General features: G+C 44.0%; 1 protein-coding gene across 1 annotated transcript; it reads left to right on the top strand.

Moving 5' to 3' along the window:
• Positions 1 to 100: 100 nt before the first annotated feature.
• Positions 101 to 17,414, top strand: AK3 (adenylate kinase 3). Its single transcript, XM_059411983.1, has 5 exons — positions 101 to 304; positions 8,855 to 8,974; positions 9,946 to 10,118; positions 10,650 to 10,768; positions 15,798 to 17,414. Exons 1-5 carry the CDS (start codon positions 154 to 156, stop codon positions 15,916 to 15,918), a joined length of 684 nt encoding a protein of 227 aa, XP_059267966.1. The 5' UTR covers positions 101 to 153; the 3' UTR covers positions 15,919 to 17,414.
• The last annotated feature ends 2,628 nt before the right edge of the window (positions 17,415 to 20,042 follow it).

Raw genomic sequence — 20,042 nt, 5'->3', positions numbered from 1 at the left:
CACTTCCGGGAGCGCCGGGGCGCCGCGCCCGCCTCCAGCGCGCTGCGCAGCCTGCCGGCCGGCCCCGCGCCCGCAGCCGCACCTCGCAGCCGGGCGAGCGCGCAGCCAGGCCGGAGTCCCCCGCGCGCGCGGCCCGGGCCGCTCCCTCCCGCCATGGGGGCGTCGGCGCGGCTCCTGCGCGCGGTGATCATGGGGGCGCCGGGCTCGGGCAAGGGCACCGTGTCGTCGCGCATCACCAAACACTTCGCGCTGAAGCACCTCTCCAGCGGGGACCTGCTCCGGGACAACATGCTCCGGGGCACAGGTGGGAGCCGGGGCCGGAGGGGTGGCGGGGCGCCGTCGCCCGGGCCGGGGTTTGCGGGTCTGGGGAAAGTGGGGCCCCGGGACGCGATCCGGGGATGCGGGGCCCGGGGTGCGGGTTCCCGGAGACGGGTCCAGGGATGCGGAGGCGGGATCCCCCTCCCGCCGCCCAGGGGAGAGATCTTAGGCAGCCGAGCCGTTGCGCCCCGAAAGCTCCAGGCTCCGGGGCAGCTTTGGGCGGGTCACTGGGGGAAAAGACGAGAGAGTTAGGACGCGTTCCAAGTTCAGAGTTCAGAGTCAACTGCTGGGCTGCGTTTGAGAGGCGCGTCCCGGTCCAGTCGCTCTGCTCCCTGAGGATCTGTAGCCTGTGCTCCACGTGCCCTTTCACCTGGAGAGCTGAAGTTTGACCCGAAGGGTTGCGCTTCCTTTAGCTTTGTTTAAACGCTGGGGTTTTCTGGATCCACCCATTCTTCCATCATCTGAAGGCCGGCTATTATTTGTGCTCGCTGCAATCACAAAATTGGCCTAGAACTTTGATACCCCAGAGATTTCTTAGACAGGAAAACTATTCTTGTGCATAGTTCTCTGAAAGACTGTTTTATTTCTTTTTTTTTTTTCTTTTTCTTTTTTTCTTTTTAAGATTTTATTTATTTACTTGAGAGAGAGCGAGCATGAGAGGGGACACGAGCAGGGAGCCCCATGCGGGACTCGATCTCAGGACTCCAGGATCATGACCTGAGCTAAAGGCAGCCGCTCAACCAGTCGAGCCAGCCAGGCCCCCAACTGTTTCATTTCTCATGCCAAATAAATTCTTAAAACTCAGCACCAAATCCAGTCAACGAACTCTGTACTTTACAATGGATGAATTTTATGTTAAGCAAATTATATGTTAAGAAAGCTGTTTTTATTTTTTTTAATTTTCTAATAATGATTTTAAAATATGTTATTTTTTATTTTATTTTATTTTTTTAAGATTTTATTTATTTACTTGAGAGAGAGACAGTGAGAGAGAGCATGAACGAGGAGAAGGTCAGAGAGCGAAGCAGACTCCCCATGGAGCTGGGAGTCCCATGCGGGACTCGATCCCGGGACTCCAGGATCATGACCCCAGCCGAAGGCAGTCGTCCAACCAACTGAGCCACCCAGGCGTCCCTAAAATATGTTTTTAAAGTAATTCTTACACCCAGCGTGGGGCTTGAACTCACAACAGGGAGATCTGAGATCAAGAGTTTCACACTTACTGTCTGAGCCATTTGTGTGTACACACACATATCTCGCCCTTATTTTATGCAGTATGCAGTCATACTATGTATGTTTTCTGCACCAGCATATTTTCACTTTGTATCTAGGATATTTTTCCACCTCAGAACTTAAAAATCCTTTGCATCCTGTTCATGGTTGTATAGGCATCTGTTTGCTGAATCTAGATCATTTCTAGGTGGGGTTTTTGTCTGTTTTAAAATACAAGGGAGAAAAAGAACCACCTCAGTGGTTTTAATTTGTCTCTTGGAGTTCTTTCAATCCGCACGGCACAGCACGGTGCAGGGCACGGAGTCTAGCAAATGAGTGCTTTTATTTTTCTCTTCTAACATTGATCTTTTAAGAAACATACAGTATACACTGTATGTTTATACATAGTGTATACACAGTATACACTGTCTTCTGTGGTCAGTTAACACTTCTTCAGAAGGTTAAATTGTTTGGCCTGCTTGCTAAATGTTCTTGATGCAACATTCTTAAGTAGTTTGGTAACAGTAAACAGCCTCCAGTCCGGCACCTGGTGGGGGTAAGTTTATCCAAAGTAGGAAGGCTTAAAGAATGCCTAAGAGAGTCTCTGAAAAATAACTTTTTTTTTAAGATTTTATTTATTTGACAGAGAGAGATCATAAGTAGGCAGAGAGGCAGGCAGGGGGGCAGGAAGCAGGCTCCCTGCTGAGCAGAGAGCCTGATGTGGGACTCGATCCCAGGACCCTGAGATCAGGACCTGCGCCTGAGCCAGAGGCTTAACCCACTGAGCCACCCAGGCGCCCCTAAGGAACACTTTTAGCAGGAAGTTCAGGTTCCATTGATTTGTGAAAACATAAAGCATTTTTTTTCTTAGTTGTATTTTTTCAGTGTTCCAAGATTCATTGTTTATGCACCACACCCAGTGCTGCCCGCGACCCACGCGATACCTGCCCTCCTTAATACCCACCACCAGGCTCACCCAAGCATTTTTAAAAATTAAATTAAAAGCCCAAGACGTGAACTTCTTTCAAAATTAAGAAACAATGCCCTGTTTATCCTTAATATCCCCAGACAGGCCCACTGTTCTCTTTCTGACTCCAGGTGGAGAAGCGAAGACTAGAGGGTCGGAGGGCAGCATCCCTTGGCGAGAAGTCGAGCTCGCCTCAGCCTCAGGCGCCTGCTCCTTCTCTAAAAGGTCTTTAAAAACAGCAGTTCTTTAACAAAGAAAACAAAGTAGAGCTTGGGGAGATATCAGAAGATTGTTATTACAGATGTTCTGTATCTCAGGACTAAGAATATATTCTCAATAAATATTTTTCTCTTCTAACATTTTTCTCTTGTTTTTTTTTTTTTTTTGTTGTTGTTGTTCTTTTGTTCTTTTGTTTTGTTTTGTTTTTTAGTGGAATTGGATATTTCCCACAGGATCAGAGCCGAAAAAGCATTGTAGTCTTTTATTAAAAAATACTCTTTCATGTTTTTTGATAGTAAAAGTAAAGTATATTTATTATAAAGGTAGAAAAACATGTCGTGAGAATTAAAATCCTCATAATTCCACCACTGAGAGACGATAACAGTTAACCCTTTAGTCCCTTAGATGCTTTTTTCTTTGCTTCTCTCTGTTGCATTTGTATGTATTTGCAAAGTTGCTGCATTCTGAATGATTGTTCGTGTACCTTTTTTGTCACTTATTGTGAGCATGGCCACACGTCATGAGGCAGTCATAAAAATGATATTTAATTTTTTTATTTGTATATTTTTTAAAGATTTTATTTATTTATTTGACAGAGAGAGTAAGCATTGGCACAAGCGGGTGTAAGGCACAGGCAGAGGGAGATGGAGAAGCGGATTTCCCGCTGAGCAGGGAGCCTGATGCGGGGCTCGATCTCAGAACCCTGGGATCGCGACCTTACCCCAAGGCAGAAGCTTCACTGACTGAGTCGCCCAGGTGCCCCCAAAATGATACTTAATTTTAACGTTTTCCCCTCATTGGACATTTATGTTGTTAACCATTCTTTGCTATAATAAATACTGTTATGACCGTCTTTATTCATCAACACTTGGCAGCATCCCTGCTTACTTCCTTCCAATATGAAATCCTGAGTGTGGCATTTCTGTAAACGTGGTCCTGTCAAATAGGCTTGGTGAAGGAGGCACTAGCTTACTCTCCAGCCTCTGTTTCATGACGGTGCTATGTTTTATAACCTAGAGCTGTATTTTAGAGCTAAAGTTTAAAAATCAACCCAGAGGATGTGACAAAGACACTGGACATAGGAGGCCATCTGTTGGCAGGACCAGACATGGAGTCATGGTGACGGGCACGAACCCGGAGTCAAGAGGCTGGAGCCTGACTCTTAAGACATTAGGCCAGCCCGCTGGTTTAAAGATGAGCAACTGAGTGCAGGAGGGGTTGAAGAACTCGCTCATTTGTAAACAGCAGTTACCCCGAGATAGGGGTGAACACCTGGGTCCCCTCGAGCACCAGTTAGACACTTTGCTGATGCAGTGTTGACGGTCGGGAGATCATTTTTGGTGGGCACAGTTGTTTAATCTCTTTATTTCAAAGGCTATTTGAAAAGCAGTGAACGCACCAAGCCTTCATTTTATGAACATCAGAATTTGTGAGTTTGAAAAGCTCACGCGCTTTTGGACTGGTAATGGTCTGGCTGTGGCAGAAATCGTGAGGTTGCTGTGGGATTGCCCAAAGTTTGAGAAACTGCCTGTGGTTTAGCGCTTCTCAGAGATGGAACCCTGCACTAGATAGCTGATCCTTTCAAATGTCCTCTGCTCATCTGTACGTTGGGGAAGTTGAACTCAGTAGATGATAGTCAAAGTCTCTGTCAGCTCCCAGGATTCCCTAATAAAACTTGTATTATATACACCTGTGCAGCATAGGCCCCCCTAATGGTTTTGACAGTAGGGCCAATTATTTTCATAAAGGCAAAAAACCTCCAAAGCCTAATTTATAAGAAGCAGTATATTTACATGGTTTGGAATTCCAAAAATTTAAAAGATCATTTAGTGAAAAATCCTTCTAGAGCTATTTCATGTGTATACAACCAAATGCTAACCTGTTCTTTCCTGTTTTTCTCTTACATAAATGACAGCAAACTGTCATACTGTATTGTTCCTTTCATAATAGTGCTTTTTGTAAGGATTGCCTCATTTTTAATAGGTTCATTGAGATCTAATTCATATACCATCTATTTTACCCATTTGAAGTTTACAATTTATTGGACTTTAATATATGCCCAGAGTTGTAGAACCATTACAACGGTCAATTTTAGAACATTTTCCTTACCCCCTAAAGAAACCTCATATCTATTTGTAGTCACTCCTGTCTCCCCTGCACTCCTAATCTGAGCCCCTGGCAGCCCCAGTCTACTTTCTGCCTCTATTGATTTGCTTCTTCTGAACATTTCAGATGAATGGACTCGTGCAGTATGTGGTCGGTCTCTTGTGTCTGCTTCTTTTCACTTAGCTTGACATTTTCAAGGTTCACCCGTGTTGTAATGTGTGTTGGTTCTCCGTCCATTTTATTGCTGAGTAGTATTTCATCAAATAGATGTAGCAGATTTTATTTATCCATTCATAAGTTGGTGGACTTGTTTTCAAGTTCATACTCTTTGTAACATATATCAGTACTTCATTTCTTTGTATGGCTGAGTGGTATAATTTTGTCTAGATATTTCACATTTTATTTATATATTCCTCACTTGGCAGACATTTGAGTTTCCACTTTTCGGCTCTTGTGTACAAGTTTTTGTGTACATGTCTTTTAATTTGTCTTGGATGTGTGTGTGTGTGTGTGTGTGTACATGTATACACCTTGACATAACATGCAGTTGCTAGGTAAGGTGGTACCTCTTTTTAACATTTTTGAAAACTGCCACAGTATTTTTCCAATTTGGCTACATCATTGAAAACTCTACCAGCAACAGAGAGGAGTTTCCATTTCTTAACATTCTTGCCTATTCTTGTTATTATCTGTCTCTTTGATTATAGTCATCCTGGTGAGTGTGAAATGGGATCTCATTGTGATTTCCATTTGTATTTCCTTAATGACTAGTCAGGTTGAGCATCTTTCCGTGGGCTTATTGGCCTTTGGTATATCTGCTTTTTGCATTCAGATCCTTTGCCTGCTCTTAAAAATGGGTTTTTATTGTGTAAGGGTTATGTCTTTTATTGTTGTAAGAATTCTTTAGATACTCTAAATACAAGTTCCTTATCAGATAAAGAATTTACAAACATTTTCTTCCATTCAGTGGATTGTCTTTTCACTTTTGTGGTGTTCTTTGTGTTTTTTTTTTATTATTATTATTTTTATTAACATATAATGTATTATTTGCCCCTGGGTTACAGGTCTGTGAATTATCAGGCTTACACATTTCCTAACACTCACCATAGCACATGTTCTTTGTGGTTTTTAATTATAATGAATGCAGTTCATCTATTTTTTCTTTGGTTGATTGTGCTTTTGGCCTCATGTCTAAGAAACCATTGCCTGATGAACAGTCAATGAGGAGTTATGCCTATGTTCTCTTTTAAGAGTTTTGTAGTTTTAGCTCTTACCCTAAGATCTGTGATTGATATTAATTTTTACATATAGAGTGAGGTTGAGGTCCAGCTTTTTTCTCTCTTGTCTGGATATCCAGCTGTCCCAGCACTACTTGTTGAAAAGAGTGTTCTTTCCCCTACTGAATTGTCTTGGTATCCTCGCTGAAAACCAGTTGATGGTAAACGTAAGAGTTTGGCTCTGGAGTTGCAATTCTGTTCATTAATCTGTACATCTACTGTTATCCCAGTACTGCACATTCTTGACTGATGTTTTGAAATCCAAAGCATGTGTTCTCCAACTTTGTTCTTTTTCAAGATTGTTTCAGCTGTTCTGGGTCCCTTACTTTGTCATATGACTTTTAGGATCAGTTTCTCAGTTTCTGCAAAGACACCAGCTGGGATTTTGATAGGTTTGCTTTAAATCTGTTAGTAATTTTTGGAGACTATTTCCATCTTATTATTTATTTAACTATTTTATTTATTTATTTGTCTGAGAGAGAGGGAGAGAGAGGGAGAGCGTACAAGCAGGGGGAGCAGCAGGCAGAGGCAGAGGGAGAAGCACACTCCCCACTGAGCAAGGAGCCCAACGCAGGGACTGGATTCCAGGACCCTGGGATCAATCAGGACCTGAGCTGAATGCAGGTGCTTAACTGACTGAGCTACCCAGATGTCCCAAAACTACTTCCATCTTTTTTTTTTTTTTTAGATTTATTTATTTGACAGATCTCACAAGTGAGCAGAGAGGCAGGCAGAGAGAGTGGGGGAAGCAGACTCCCTAATGAGCAGAGATTCCAGGACTCCAAGATCATGACCTGAGCTGAAGGCAGAGGCTTTAGCCCACTGAGCCACCCAGGCACCCTGACTACTTCCATCTTAATACTAACTTTTCTAATACATGAATATGAGATGTTTCTCCATGTAGTTAGGTCTTTAATTTCTTTCAACAATGTTGGAGTTTTCAGATGGCCCATTTTACACTTCTTTTTAAAAATATGTTGCTAAGATTTTTATTTTTATATTCTGATGTAATTGTAAATGGAATTGTTTTCTTAATTTTATTTTTCAGACTGTTCAAAGCTAAATTTTTTGTCTATTGATTTTGTGTCCTACAACTTTGCTGAACTTCGGTTCAGGTCATGATCTCAGGGTCTTGGGATTAAGCCCCGCATGTGGCTCTCTGCTTAGCAGGGAGCCTGCTTCCTCCTCTCTCTCTCTCTCTCTGCCTGCCTCTCCCCCTACTTGAAACCTCTTTCTATCAAATAAATAAATAAAATCTTTTAAAAAATTTCAAAAAACAGAAAAAAGAAGAAAGGGTGTTAAGATCTTCAAAAGTAGCAGTAGTAGGGCAAAAGCAAGACCAATTTAGATTATTTATTTATTTATTTTAAAGATTTTATTTATTTATCTTACAGAGAGAGAGAGAGAGAGATCACAAGTAGGCAGAGAGGCAGGCAGAGAGAGGGGGAAGCAGGCTCCCTGCTGAGCAGAGAACCCGATGCGGGGCTCCGTCCTAGGACCCCGAGATCATGACCTGAGCCAAAGGCATCGGCTTAACCCACTGAGCCACCCAGGCGCCCCCAATTTAGATAATTTAAATGTCCAACAGTCCTGCTGTGATAATGTTTTATATATCAAACTTGGGTATATGTTGATGGAGTGTTACATAGTTGACCAAAAATGACTATATAAAATCACTGAAAAATATTTACAGAATAATGCTAAATGAAAAAAGGACATAAAACTGTACATACATTGGGACGCCTGGGTGGCTCAGTTGGTTGGACGACTGCCTTTGGCTCAGGTCATGACCCCGGAGTCCCCGGATCGAGTCCCGCATCGGGCTCCCAGCTCCATGGGGAGTCTGCTTCGCTCTCTGACCGTCTCCTCGCTCAAGTTCTCTCTCACTGTCTCTCTCTCAAATAAATAAATAAAATCTTAAAAAAAAAAAAAAAAAAAAACCTGTACATACACCAGGAGCGCCAGGCTGGCTCAGTTGGTAGATGTGCAACTTTTGACCTTGGGGTTGAGAGTTCAAGCCCCACATTGGGTGTGGAGCTTACTTAAAACAACAAAACAACAACAACCCTATGTATACATGGATTACAATAGTATCACAATTCCTAATGAATACAGTTTAAATAGTTTGGTGAAAACTGATGAACAAATCAAAATATTGTTGGGTAAGAATGACATCAGATTGTGGGTAATACTTTTAAACTGTCCTTTAAATCTTTTCCAGGGCGTTCAGTAAAACGTCCTATGAACACTGTGCTAATCTGGCCCAAAACTAAATTATGTGACAGCTGCGTCTGTTTTAGAGGATTAGAAGAATCTCTACAGTAACATGATAGCCAGCACTTACACTGAGCCACTTATAAATCATGACTATTTCAGGTCCTTACTTAAAAAGAAAATAATTTCTAGTATCCTGTACATTTTTTCTGATTAGAAAATTTACCAAAATACAGAATAGTGCAGATAGATTAAAAAAATCACTTCTGTCATGCAGAGGTGACGGCTGTTAACCCGGTGTCAGTAGCTTTCTATTATTTTTTCTGTCTCTCCATTTGCATTTACATATTTTTATAAATTGGGAATTTGAAATAGGTATAGATCGTTTCGTAACTTCTGTTTTTATCATAAAAGTTGACAATGCACGTTTCTGTGTGACGGTGGCGTCTGGAGGTCCTCCCGGCTGGTGGTTTGCTGGGGGCCCGGAGTGGGCTGAGACGAAACGCTTGCTGATAGTGCTTCCCTCCCTCTTCTGCTGTAGAAATTGGTGTGTTAGCCAAGACGTTCATTGACCAAGGGAAGCTCATCCCAGATGACGTCATGACTCGGCTGGCCCTTCATGAGCTGAAGAGACTCACGCAGCACAGCTGGCTGTTGGATGGTAAGTGGTGTCAGAGCATTTCAGCCGGCGGGATGACGCGTGTGGGCAGAGCAAGGGCATCTCGTGGCGACAGACACACATCTGGTGGCTGGGGGGCCTGAGTGCCACCATTCACCACCCTGAGGCCTTGGGCCAGTCGCCTTCTCTGGGCCTGCTTCTTCCTCTGAAGCAAAAGGCAGCCGTGGACCACAGGATTCCTACACTCCCTCCAGCTGTGATTTGATCTTCCCCCTCCTCGGAGAATGTTTTATGAGGAGGGAGAAGGAAGGGTGGCAAGTAATTTGCAGTCTGCTGTAAACTTTCCCCAGCCAGAGCTGTGCTGGGATCCTTGAGGAGAGGTTGATTTTTAGTTTTTGGAGAGAGAAGTATTAGTTTAAAGGAATTGGCTCACAGGATGGAGGAGGCTGACAGATCCCGAGATCTTTAGGACGAGTGTGCAAGCCAGAGGCCCAGAAAACCGCTGGGTGGTCAGTCAGGTTCCAGTCTGAAGACCAGCGGGCTTGAGACCCAGGTGGAGCTGGCTTCCGTTTGAGTCTGAAGTGGGAAAAGCCTCAGACTTTTGAGTATCTCAGCTCAGAACAGTCAGACAGAGGAACTCCCCCCTTACGGGGGGAGGGTTACCCCTTCTGGTCTGTCCAGGCCTTCCCCGGCTTAGGGGAGGCCCACCCACATCAGGGAGAACAATCTGCTTTACTCCATCTCCTGATTTAAATGTCACTCTCACCTAAAAACAGCCTCACGGACAGACCCCAAATAATGTCTGACGAGTATCCAGGCATCCCACGGGTCCAGTCAAGTCGATGCATAAAATTAACCACCATCATAGCTGCCCTACAGCTCTGATCCGCCTGCCCCGTATTCCTGCTTTTTTTCGGATTGTTCATCATTCATTAATCCTCTTCCTCTCCCCACTCCCAACCTTCCTTTCCTCTTCTTCTTCTTCTCCTTCTTTTTTTCTCTAATTTGTCAAGGTTTTCCAAGGACACTTCCACAGGCAGAAGCCCTGGACAGAGCTTATCAGATAGACACAGTGATTAATCTGAACGTGCCCTTTGAGGTCATTAAGCAGCGTCTCACTGCGCGCTGGATCCATCCAGCCAGCGGCCGCGTCTACAACATCGAATTCAACCCTCCCAAAGCTGTGGTGAGTCACTGCATTGGCACAGACGGCCTCCGACTCCTCTTGCCCTCGCGGAGGTGTTAGGACATCTGCTCCGGGGGAATGTTCTCAGGTCCCGGGTGCGGTGGACCAGTCCGGGGCGCTCAGCTTGCTGGTCCAGGAACCCGCGGGAACAATGGGGGTTTGTTACTCATTCGGAAGCATTTACGGACTTCCTACTCCATGCCAGGAAGTGTGCTAGGAGTGGGGGTGAGAAGGATTAGTGATGGCTGTGGCTCATGTAGGGGTTCCAGTTGGGATTCCCAGGCTTTCGCTGAGTCATCTTGTATACATCTGAGATTACCGAGAGGCTGCTTTTAGGAAGCTTTTTAACTCTGAGGACCGATACTGGCAAACAACTAGGCTCTCAGGACTCTGCGTCATGATGGTCTGTGTTTGGGTTTGGTTCTGTTTACTTAGAAGCACGCTTGTGTGCTTGGTGCCTGCAGAGGGATGTCTAAAAACATGCTTTGAAGATGAGATGTTTGATCCCAGCCTCTTGTAACTCCTGTTTAGGGCATCGATGACCTGACTGGGGAGCCTCTCATTCAGCGTGACGATGACAAGCCAGAGACAGTTGTCAAGAGACTGAAGGCTTATGAAGTCCAAACTCAGCCGGTCCTGGAATATTACCAGTGAGTTTGTCCTTTTCAGAGCTTCTCTTGCATGATGAAGCACTAAGTTAGGTTTCGATTATCCGTGCTTTAAAGCTGAAATGCGAAACATCAGAAGATCCAATTCAAATTGGTTTAAACAGCATGGGAAGCCTATTAGCTTATGTAACAGAGAATTCCAGAAGGTTGATGGGGCTTCAGTCACCACTAGGTTTGGTCAGAGTTTGGCCATACTTTGAGCTTTGCATTGGCTGTGTCCTTAGACTCCCTGCCGGGTTGCACAGAGCTGCCAGGAACAGGCTGGGGCTGTTTTTCATGGGGGGGCTGAGGGGTCAGCATTCCACCAAGTGAACAAAGCCCCACACGTCACGAAGGTGGCGCCGACTCAAACCAGCCCCTGTGGGCGGGGAATGCCTTGTACTGACTGTTGTAGGCCTAGGTTACTGCCCGTTCTGGAACCAGCTCCTGGTTGGGAGGGAATAGGCTGGTGGGTCACCCTCTGGAGTGGGGAGTCCCCCCAGAATCTGCTGTTGGGTAGAGGGAGGGCTGCTGTGGGTGGTGGGGAGGCAAGTCGGCTAGTGCCCGCCAGCCTTGACGTTGGAGGCACAGAAGCCTCAAGTGGCAGCCCGGCCTCACATCCTTTATTTGACTAATAGTCTTTAGAACTTGTATTTGAACACCATTTTGTCTGCTTATTTCCCACAACAAATACGGGAATGATGGTGAATCATTCTTTGGCTCAGTGCAGTCTGCCTGCTCCGTCTTGACCTCTGTTCACGGAGGAGGGACTGCATGCCCCTTTCCCCTCAGAACATTCACTAACTCAGCAGTGATTCTGTGTCAAGACAGCCCAGTGCTGTGGCTGGAGCAGGTCTTGGATCCTGACTGCCCAAGGTCAAGTCCCAGTTCATTGTTGGTCAACTCGGTCTTAACCTCTTGCTTAACTGGGGGTAAGGCTAGAGGGTCGGAAGAGTGTGTTCTTAGGAGTGGCTCCTGGAACTGGTCTATGCGGAGTGAACGCTGTGTCATCGTTGGCTGCTACCGGTGCTGGTATGATGGGTACACATGCCGTGACCTCTGCAGCCATCGCCTCCAGACTGCTCTAGAGTAGTACTTTCTGGACAGTGAAATTATAAGGAAGTTGGCAGTTCACGTTCTCCAGTGGCTGCTACTATGCGTCTGTGGTTTCTGTAACGAGCTTGGCTCTGCAGGTGACCAGCTGTGTGTGTGGCCCTGGGCACGGTCTTCATTCAACCTTTGTGCCACAGTTTCGTCATGTGAGCAGTATTAAACAGTTCCTCCTGTATAGGGCTGTAAAGGGGGTGGAGAGAATCCACATAAAGGCTTACCGCAGCCCCAGTACCAGTAAGTCACTCGGTGGTGGCTGCTGTTCTATCTACTCTGCGGACACGGGTCCACACGGGTCAAGGCCAGGCCCCAGGAAATTGCACCTCACGCCCCAGGGTGAGGCAGAGAGCTGGGTAAATCGTAGTTTCCATGCCATGGGCTATGTGCTTCTATCAGTCAGGAGCCTCATTCACACTAACCTCAGCAAAGGGGAATTAATTCTAACTACAAAGTCCAAAGGTAGACTCTGGATCCAAGTGTTCAGAGGGCGTCCTCCGGCCTTGGTCACGGTCAGCTCCTTTTCCGTGCTGGCTTCCATCTCGGTGGCTGTCCCTGTGTGAGCCCCCAGCATCCCAGCTTGTCTCTTACCACTTCAGCTACTGAGCAGAAAAGAGGGCCTGTTTGCCAGGAAGAGTCTGGAGTCGGCACCCATCCCCTCTGATCACGTCCATCCTGGAAGCCGGGGAGTGGGGAAGTTCCACACGATCTCACAGGTCGATTTTGGTGAAGGTGTTGTTTCTCAAACACGGTTTTGTTACCTACTCGAAAGGAATCAGAAGGGAGAGTGCGTTGTTGCTGGGCCGATCCGAACAGTGCAAGGCTATTCGTAGAGGAAACCAGCTCACACCAGCTGAAATGGGGGTTGTTTCTCTCCAGGAGTGGGGAGGAGCGTTGGGAAGGCTGCCGAGAGGAAGCGTTATGATCCAGGTCCCTATCTTAGGAGATACCCTAGGTTTTTTGTTTGTTTTTTAAGATTTTATTTGAGAGAGAGAGCACGAGCAGGAGGAGGGAAGGTCAGAGGGAGAAGCAGACTCCCCCATGAGCAGGGAGCCTGAATGCAGGACTCGATCCCAGGACTCTGGGATCATGACCTGAACTGAAGGCAGACGCTTAACCGACTCAGCCACCCAGGCACCCCAGGAGAAAACCCTAGTCTTTCCAGGCTTTCAGCTTTTGCTCCCTCTTGCCATGAATTGAAGTTTTCCTTCTAAACTCCGGCATGTAGAGCTAAGGCTGGGCTTACCCAAAAACTGAAAAGTGGTATTTGCAACAATTTCGGTGGTAGTCAGCATTGTTAGTTTAAAACATTTTAAGACATTTAGCATTTCAGCAGTGAGACAGAGTGATTAGGTCTGTGCTAACAAACAGCACGAGGTTGTTACTCTTATAGGGACCTGTAGGTGAGACTGGTTTTATTACAGAGAAATGAGAATGGCAGATGTCCATCCAGGGACAGCTTTCAGATTGGATAGGTTCCTGCACTTGTGCCCTCAGTAATGTACTCCCTTGTGACTTTGCACTTCTATTTTAAACACTATATTCAAAAGAAACAAAAATAGGGTTTGGGTTTTTTGGGTTTGGGTTTTTGTTTTTTGTTTTTTGTTTTTTTTTGTTTTGTAATTTGAGTAATACGTAAGCAAATTGTTTAGCAAAATAAATCCTCCTGATAAGGAACATATTTAGAGGGAGAAGATCGATCCCAGGTCCACCTATACAGCAGCAGCCCTATAAATACATCGCATAGTCACCTTGCGATCTATTTTGTTTTCAGTGCATATCAAAGTTCTCAAAAATGGCAGCTTCTTGTGATTCCATGCTCTCAACTTGCTCAAAGGCACTGTCAGTCTGGGTGAGACGCCACTTGTTTAAGAGCCGCTCCTGGCTCACTGGCGCCATCCATGGGTCCGTGTTAAATCAGTATCACCTGCAGACCCTTTCCTTCAGTGGTAGTGCCCTCCGATGACATGAAGTAAAGATCTAACCCCGCGTTTGGAATGTAGCCTCAAACGGACTCTTACTCAATTTGGGTGTGCCCTTCCAGACTTTCTCAGGGTTCACGGTCTCCTCCATGCCATTTGAAAGGTCCAAAACCCTTGTGCCTCCTGCAGGCATTTCCAGAGTCTCACTTAGACCATGTGTTTCTTAGACTTGACCACACGACACATCTGGATCCAACAGTAAATCCTATCAGGGTGTAGATTTTCTCGGTTTGAGCTGAGACGTGATCTCGTAAAGCATTATGGTGCTTCTTTCCAGCTCGGGATTGTTCTTCAGAGAACAAAGTCAGTGATGAAATGGCATCTCTTTTTATACTCTATAAATTCTTCTTTATATCGATTCACTTCACATAGATGCAGTGGTGACCTATGGGCAAGCTCTGCTGGCCCTCAGAACATTCCACATGACGACTTCCTCGTGGCTGGAGGATCACTGTTAAGTGACTCTTAACAGAAGATGATGATGTGAGGGGTGCCTCGCTGGCGCAGTGGGTGGAGCATCCACAACTCCTGATCTCAGGGTTCTGAGTTCAAACCCCACCCATCGGGTAGGGGAGGAGAGTTTTTTAAAAAAATGATAATGTGGATTTAGGGGTCTAGTAAGCACAGTCTGTGATCAGTAGAGAAAGGCATTGGCTTGCAATGGCAAAGCTAGATTTTAGTTTCACTTGTGTCCTTTGGCTTACGGAAATGGTCAGTTGCAAAATAGGACCGCTTACGGAGTGTGTGCTCAGTGTTTTAAATATAATAGCTCACATAAACCTTTCTAAAGCTCAGGTTCCTTATTTCATTGATAACACTGTATGTTTGAAAGTAAAGTAACAGCCCGGATCTCCAAACTGGTAGTCGGCTTCCAAACACAGGGCCCTAGGCTTTGTCTGCTTACCCACTTGCAAGACCACTTCCTAATACTTGATTATGCTTCCTGCTTTTTGCTTAGCTTTATTTCTTTCCTCTTTCTGATTTTGAGGGAAAGGGCAATAAAAACTGTTTTTATGGTGTCTCCTATTGTGTTTCTTCATTTTTCCCCAAGGCAGACAGGTCCGGGCTGCTGCCACACCAGCTGCAAATGTCTCTACCCCTGGGGGTATGGTGGTGAGCAGAATCAGAATCCCAGGGCTGCTTTTCAGAACACACTCTCCCTCCAGAGGTTCTGGCATTCCTCCTCCTGCTTGCCGTCCTCCCCCAGCTCACACAGTGTCTTTAAGTGTGCCCAAGAGCACCCAAGGAACTCTGGTTTTTTTCCACAAACAGAATCAGTCTTTGCTCTGCAACCTTTCACTTGATTTTCAGAGGCTTCCCTGAGGACAAAAGCATTCCTCTATGATACCCTATAAAATCTGGAGAGATTAATTAAGAGATTAATTAATTAATTAAGACTTAATTTTAATTAACTCCCACTGTTGGGGTGTCTGGGCGACTCAGTCAGTTAAGCGTTTGACTCTCGGTTTTGGCCCAGGACCCTGGGATGGAGCTCTGCATCGGGCTCCCTGCTCAGCAGAGCCTGCTTCTCCCTCTCCCTCTGCCTGATGCTCTGCTTACTTGTGCTCTCTCTCTGTGTCAAATAAATAAGATCTTTAAAAATAAAAATAAAAAATAAAAATTAGCACTCTTTAAAAAAATTAAAATAGAAAAGTATGGGTTTATGACAAGTATGTAATACAATGCTGCTTAGGGGCATGGCTTTGTTAGCAGTAACACCTTCAAATTTTTTGTTTCTGACATTTTTGCCTTGTCGGTCTAGTTAAACAATTGACTAATACTCTGTTTGATTTTGGAAGGATTCTAATACGACCCAAGATTTGAGTAGTTTCTCTGGGGGTTCGGGGGAAATCACTTTGAAAGAGCTCATCAGACAAAGTCAGACCTGTTTTTTTTTTGTTTGTTTTTGTTGTTGTTTTGTTTTGTTTTTTTGTCATCTTTAGGAAAAAGGGTGTGTTGGAAACCTTCTCTGGAACAGAAACTGACAAGATCTGGCCTTATGTCTATGCTTTCCTACAAACAAAAGTTCCACAGATGAATCAGAAAGCATCAGTTACTCCATGAGGAAAAGTTCACATGACCAGTAAAACGAGCAGGGATTCCTCGCCTGTGCATTTAGAAGCTCCTTGTTCTGGGACTGGCATGTATGAATTCTTTGACAATTATACTAGTTTCACTTCCACTGATTTTATTCTGGAAACTAAGGATGTGCCAAATGAGTCTGATAACTAAGATACTTCTTTTGGTCTAGTGTGTTTTACCCAGATACCTTCTATTGGTGTGCAATTAAAAAAGCATCAGATGTCTTAACTTTGGAAAAATATTCTAGAAGATAATTAAAAGAGCAATCAGTAGTAGTGTAACTTTTGTTCAAAAAAGTGGTTGATAAAATTTTTCTTATTTTTCTGGAAAAGCTAAAAAAAAATTTCACATCACTTGGTAAAGCATCTTATTAGAGAAATGTGTGTAGATTGATGCCAAAAACCCAGTATTGTTAGCACTGTGGTACATGGTTTTGTGAGACACTATGTCTATCAAATTCTAGAAAACAACTAGATATGCAGATTAGCTTCAGGATCCAAATTCACTGCTGCCTTTACACTAAGAAACTTGTAAGCTTGGCCATATATACTGTATTTATTGTGTTGTTAAACCTTCAGTTTACTCAGAATTTTCAGTCTGCTATAAAATTATATTACATCAGCATATAGGAGAATTCTCAGGTTAAGAAATATGTGCTTTAGGATCTACTTGCCCGTTTCTCTTTGTGATCACTGTGAAGATCTCATGAGTGATGAGTAACCAAGTACGAAAAGAAAAGAAAACCCATGGTCCTAAGTAAAGCAAGCACTCTTGGTCCTCAGAAGTAGAATCAGGCACGCCTGGGGAGAATTCCCTTGACACATAACTAATTAGTAAACAATCAGAATTAGTGAACTAATCAAATTAGTAGCAGTTAAAAGGATTTACTAATCCCATTGCTAATCAAAGCAGTGGACACCTGCTCGTGTCCCCACCACCTCAACTTCCGGCAGGGAGAGACCGCTGCCTGTGTGGTGTGGTAGCCATTTAAAAGTGAAGATGATTTGCTCTCTTAGTGGGGCGACAAGGATGCCGGCGTCTGTCCTGTGGCCTGGGAAGAAGAGTGGGGCGAGGAGAGGTGGAGGAGAAACGCAACTGCATCTTCACTGGCCTATTTACTCTTCCTTGGTGCTAAAACCAGTGCAACGAGTCCTCGTTCAAGCTGTTAATAGCTGCCTTTGAACGTCTGGCACACGTTATCCCGAGCACTTAAAATGAAATACCAGCAAGTGGTTATGTATTTTGTGGGGGGAAAACTTTTGATTTTTAAAAATTTAATGTTGATCTTTCAGAAAGGACCAAGGCTTTAAAAAAGGGTTATAGGACACCTTTAATTCTTTACAAAACTTTGTGTAATGCTTACTTGAATGTTAATGTGCTTTCTAAAACTGTTGTAAAACTAGTAAGCTCATGAATTACCCCTGGGTTACCAGGCATACATGAATATTAATATACTACAATAAAACTACCCTTGAGAATTGTGGGTGTTACTCTGTTCCCAGTATTCCACAGGGCCCATTCCTTCCCAGCCTCTGTTCTAATGCCCCGATGTCTCCCTGACTTCTGAACTGGTGACTGCTCTCTACTAACTGCTGTACAGCAGCACACAGGCTGGTTTCCTTCAAAGCTGTATCTCCTGTTAGAAGATTGCCAGCACACTGGCCTTAACACACGCAGATCTGAAAATCAACAAGAGGGGTAGAAGAACATGGCTTTGAAAATTAAAGACTTCTTCCCTGTGACCGTTCCCTCCCTACCCCCAAAACACGTCACCCAAAGTTCTGCACATACACCTATTACTTTGGGTAATGCCTGCACTATTTTTTCCTTTAGTAAAGCAAATGAAAACTTGTTTTATGCTTGACTGAGCTGTTCTCAGACCATTCTGATGAAGGCTGTCCTTGCTGGGGGCTCATCCGGCTCAACGCCATCATGATGATTTAGGTGCCGCTTGGAAATCTGCTAGAGCTGAGTGCCATGGCTCGGCGGAGCCACCATCCTGGAAGGCTAAGGACAGTTCCTTGACCCTTTCCTACTTTCCAGAACACCACAGTTACTCTGGTACGCTTTCCATAAACAGAAGGTGCTGTGGGAAATGGAAAACTAGTAGTACCATCCACAAATTTTCTTAATTTCGTTTGAAATAGATGTTCAAGTTTCTGAGCCACAGCCCACAGCTACTTCTCCCCCAGGTACTTACAATGGCATGCCCAGCAAACTATTTTGGACACTCCAAGTTTGTGACAAAACTTACCTGTTAACAACAAATCATGGTAATTATAGACCGAAGGTTAAATTACTGTAATACCTGCAACCAACAGCAAGAATAAATTTGGATTTTAAAACATGTTTAAAAGTTGTAGGGCACCTGGGTGGCTCAGTTGGTTGAGCAGCTGCCTTCGGCTCAGGTCACGATCCCAGGGTCCTGGGATCGAGCCCCACGTGAGGCTCCCCGCTCAGCAGAAAGCCTGCTTCTTCCTATCTCTCTGCCTGCTGCTCTACTTGTGCTGTCAAGTAAATAAATAAAATCTTTCAAAACAAAACATGTAAGATGTGTCTTCTCATCAACCAAAGAAATAGCTTTCTTAGTTTTGTGACTCAAGATTTTGATTTTGGAAGTTATTAGTTTAAAAATTTTAATACACAGTAAAAGCCAATATGCTTTGTAGAGTGCATACCCCACTGTTTGGTGTTTGGTTTGGTTTTTTAACTTACTAATGACCAACAGTTTTTCCATAGATCTAGCACTGAGTAAAGTTAAACTGTTAACGCCAAATTGCACTTTGGCAGAATCAAATTGATTAACAAATTGATTTACCAAAGTAAATCAACTTGATGATGTTTCGTATTTTACCAAAGGACTCTTAAGTATTTGAAAATAATCATGGTGTTTTAAGAAGCCAGGGGAAAGATGCATATTTATCCCTCTAAATATGTTATCATTTTCATACTCAGAAAAAACTTCAAGTCTAATTCTTCAAGGCTTATGAGAATGGTTTTGACTTCATTATTAGATGCTAAGCAATTCATAATCAACATTTATTCATTTTTGTAACCATGCCCCCATCACCTTATGGAGTAAGCGAGCAAATACTTATTCCATGAGTCCGCTTCTTGGAGACCTGTGAAATGGTACACAGTATCTATTAGAGACAGGAAATGGATGCAAAGGATTTTAGGAATTTTTAAAATGTATATGATACAGTGATAAAGTTGAAATGAACAGTCTGACCTTAAATCTGACAAATACATCTCTGCCCCACATCAATTTAAGAACTGAAATACATGACGGATCTTGAGAACAGTATATTGACATCTTCTTTTTCTCTGAAAATGGCCCAAGGTTAAATTCAGGATCGCTCTGCCTAAACCCACAAACAATTTTTTCATCCTGCAAGTAAATCCACTTATTAAACCAGACTCATGTTCTTTGGACAGCCTATTAATTCACTTTTAAAATGGGAACAGGAATGTTAATCTAAAAGAACACCCAATTTTCCTATGGAGAAGTTACAGGACATTATGAGCTTATGCAGAACTGGTAAGAGCCCATTAATGGTGTAACTGGATGAGAATGTTGCCCATCTAACTTCTAGAGACTAATTTTAGATCAGTATTTTAAGATTTTATTTATTTGACACAGGGAGACACACAGAGAGAGGGAACACAAGCAGGGGGAGTGGGAGAGGGAGAAACAGGCTTTCCGCTGAGCAGGGAGCCCTTTGTGGGGCTTGCTCCCAGGACCCCAGGATCATGACATGAATTGAAGGCAGACACCCAACGACTGAGCCACCAGACGCCCTGATTTTTAGATCAGAATTGTCTCCCCTCTCACAGATAAAATGACACCGAGTTAACAGGCAATAGATGAAGTGGTAGCTACTTAAAAAAAATCTTTTATTAGAAGATTAATTTTATCAAAAGAAATGGGAATCTTTGATGGCTACTCTGATGTCAAAGATGTTTCATTCATCTGTTGAGACATTTCATCTGTCTGGACAGCCCAGCAAAATTCAATCTGAAATATGAATTATCCCTTTGCTTAGTGTAAGATTCTTATTGTTTGTTAAGAAAAAGAAAAGAGACGGGGCACCTGGGTGGCTCAG

The sequence above is a fragment of the Mustela nigripes genome, chromosome 9 (assembly GCF_022355385.1).
Source record: "Mustela nigripes isolate SB6536 chromosome 9, MUSNIG.SB6536, whole genome shotgun sequence".
NCBI lineage: Eukaryota > Metazoa > Chordata > Mammalia > Carnivora > Mustelidae > Mustela > Mustela nigripes.
Note: the sequence above shows the minus strand (reverse complement) of the source record. Positions and strands in the feature narration are given on the sequence as shown.

Excerpts from the sequence above, each read along its gene's own strand:
- AK3 (XM_059411983.1), top strand. The coding sequence starts at position 154 with ATGGGGGCGTCGGCGCGGCTCCTGCGCGCGGTGATCATGGGGGCGCCG. Across the intron at positions 305-8,854 it reads CAACATGCTCCGGGGCACAG|AAATTGGTGTGTTAGCCAAG; the intron begins GTGGGAGCCGGG and ends CTTCTGCTGTAG. Across the intron at positions 10,769-15,797 it reads CCGGTCCTGGAATATTACCA|GAAAAAGGGTGTGTTGGAAA; the intron begins GTGAGTTTGTCC and ends TGTCATCTTTAG.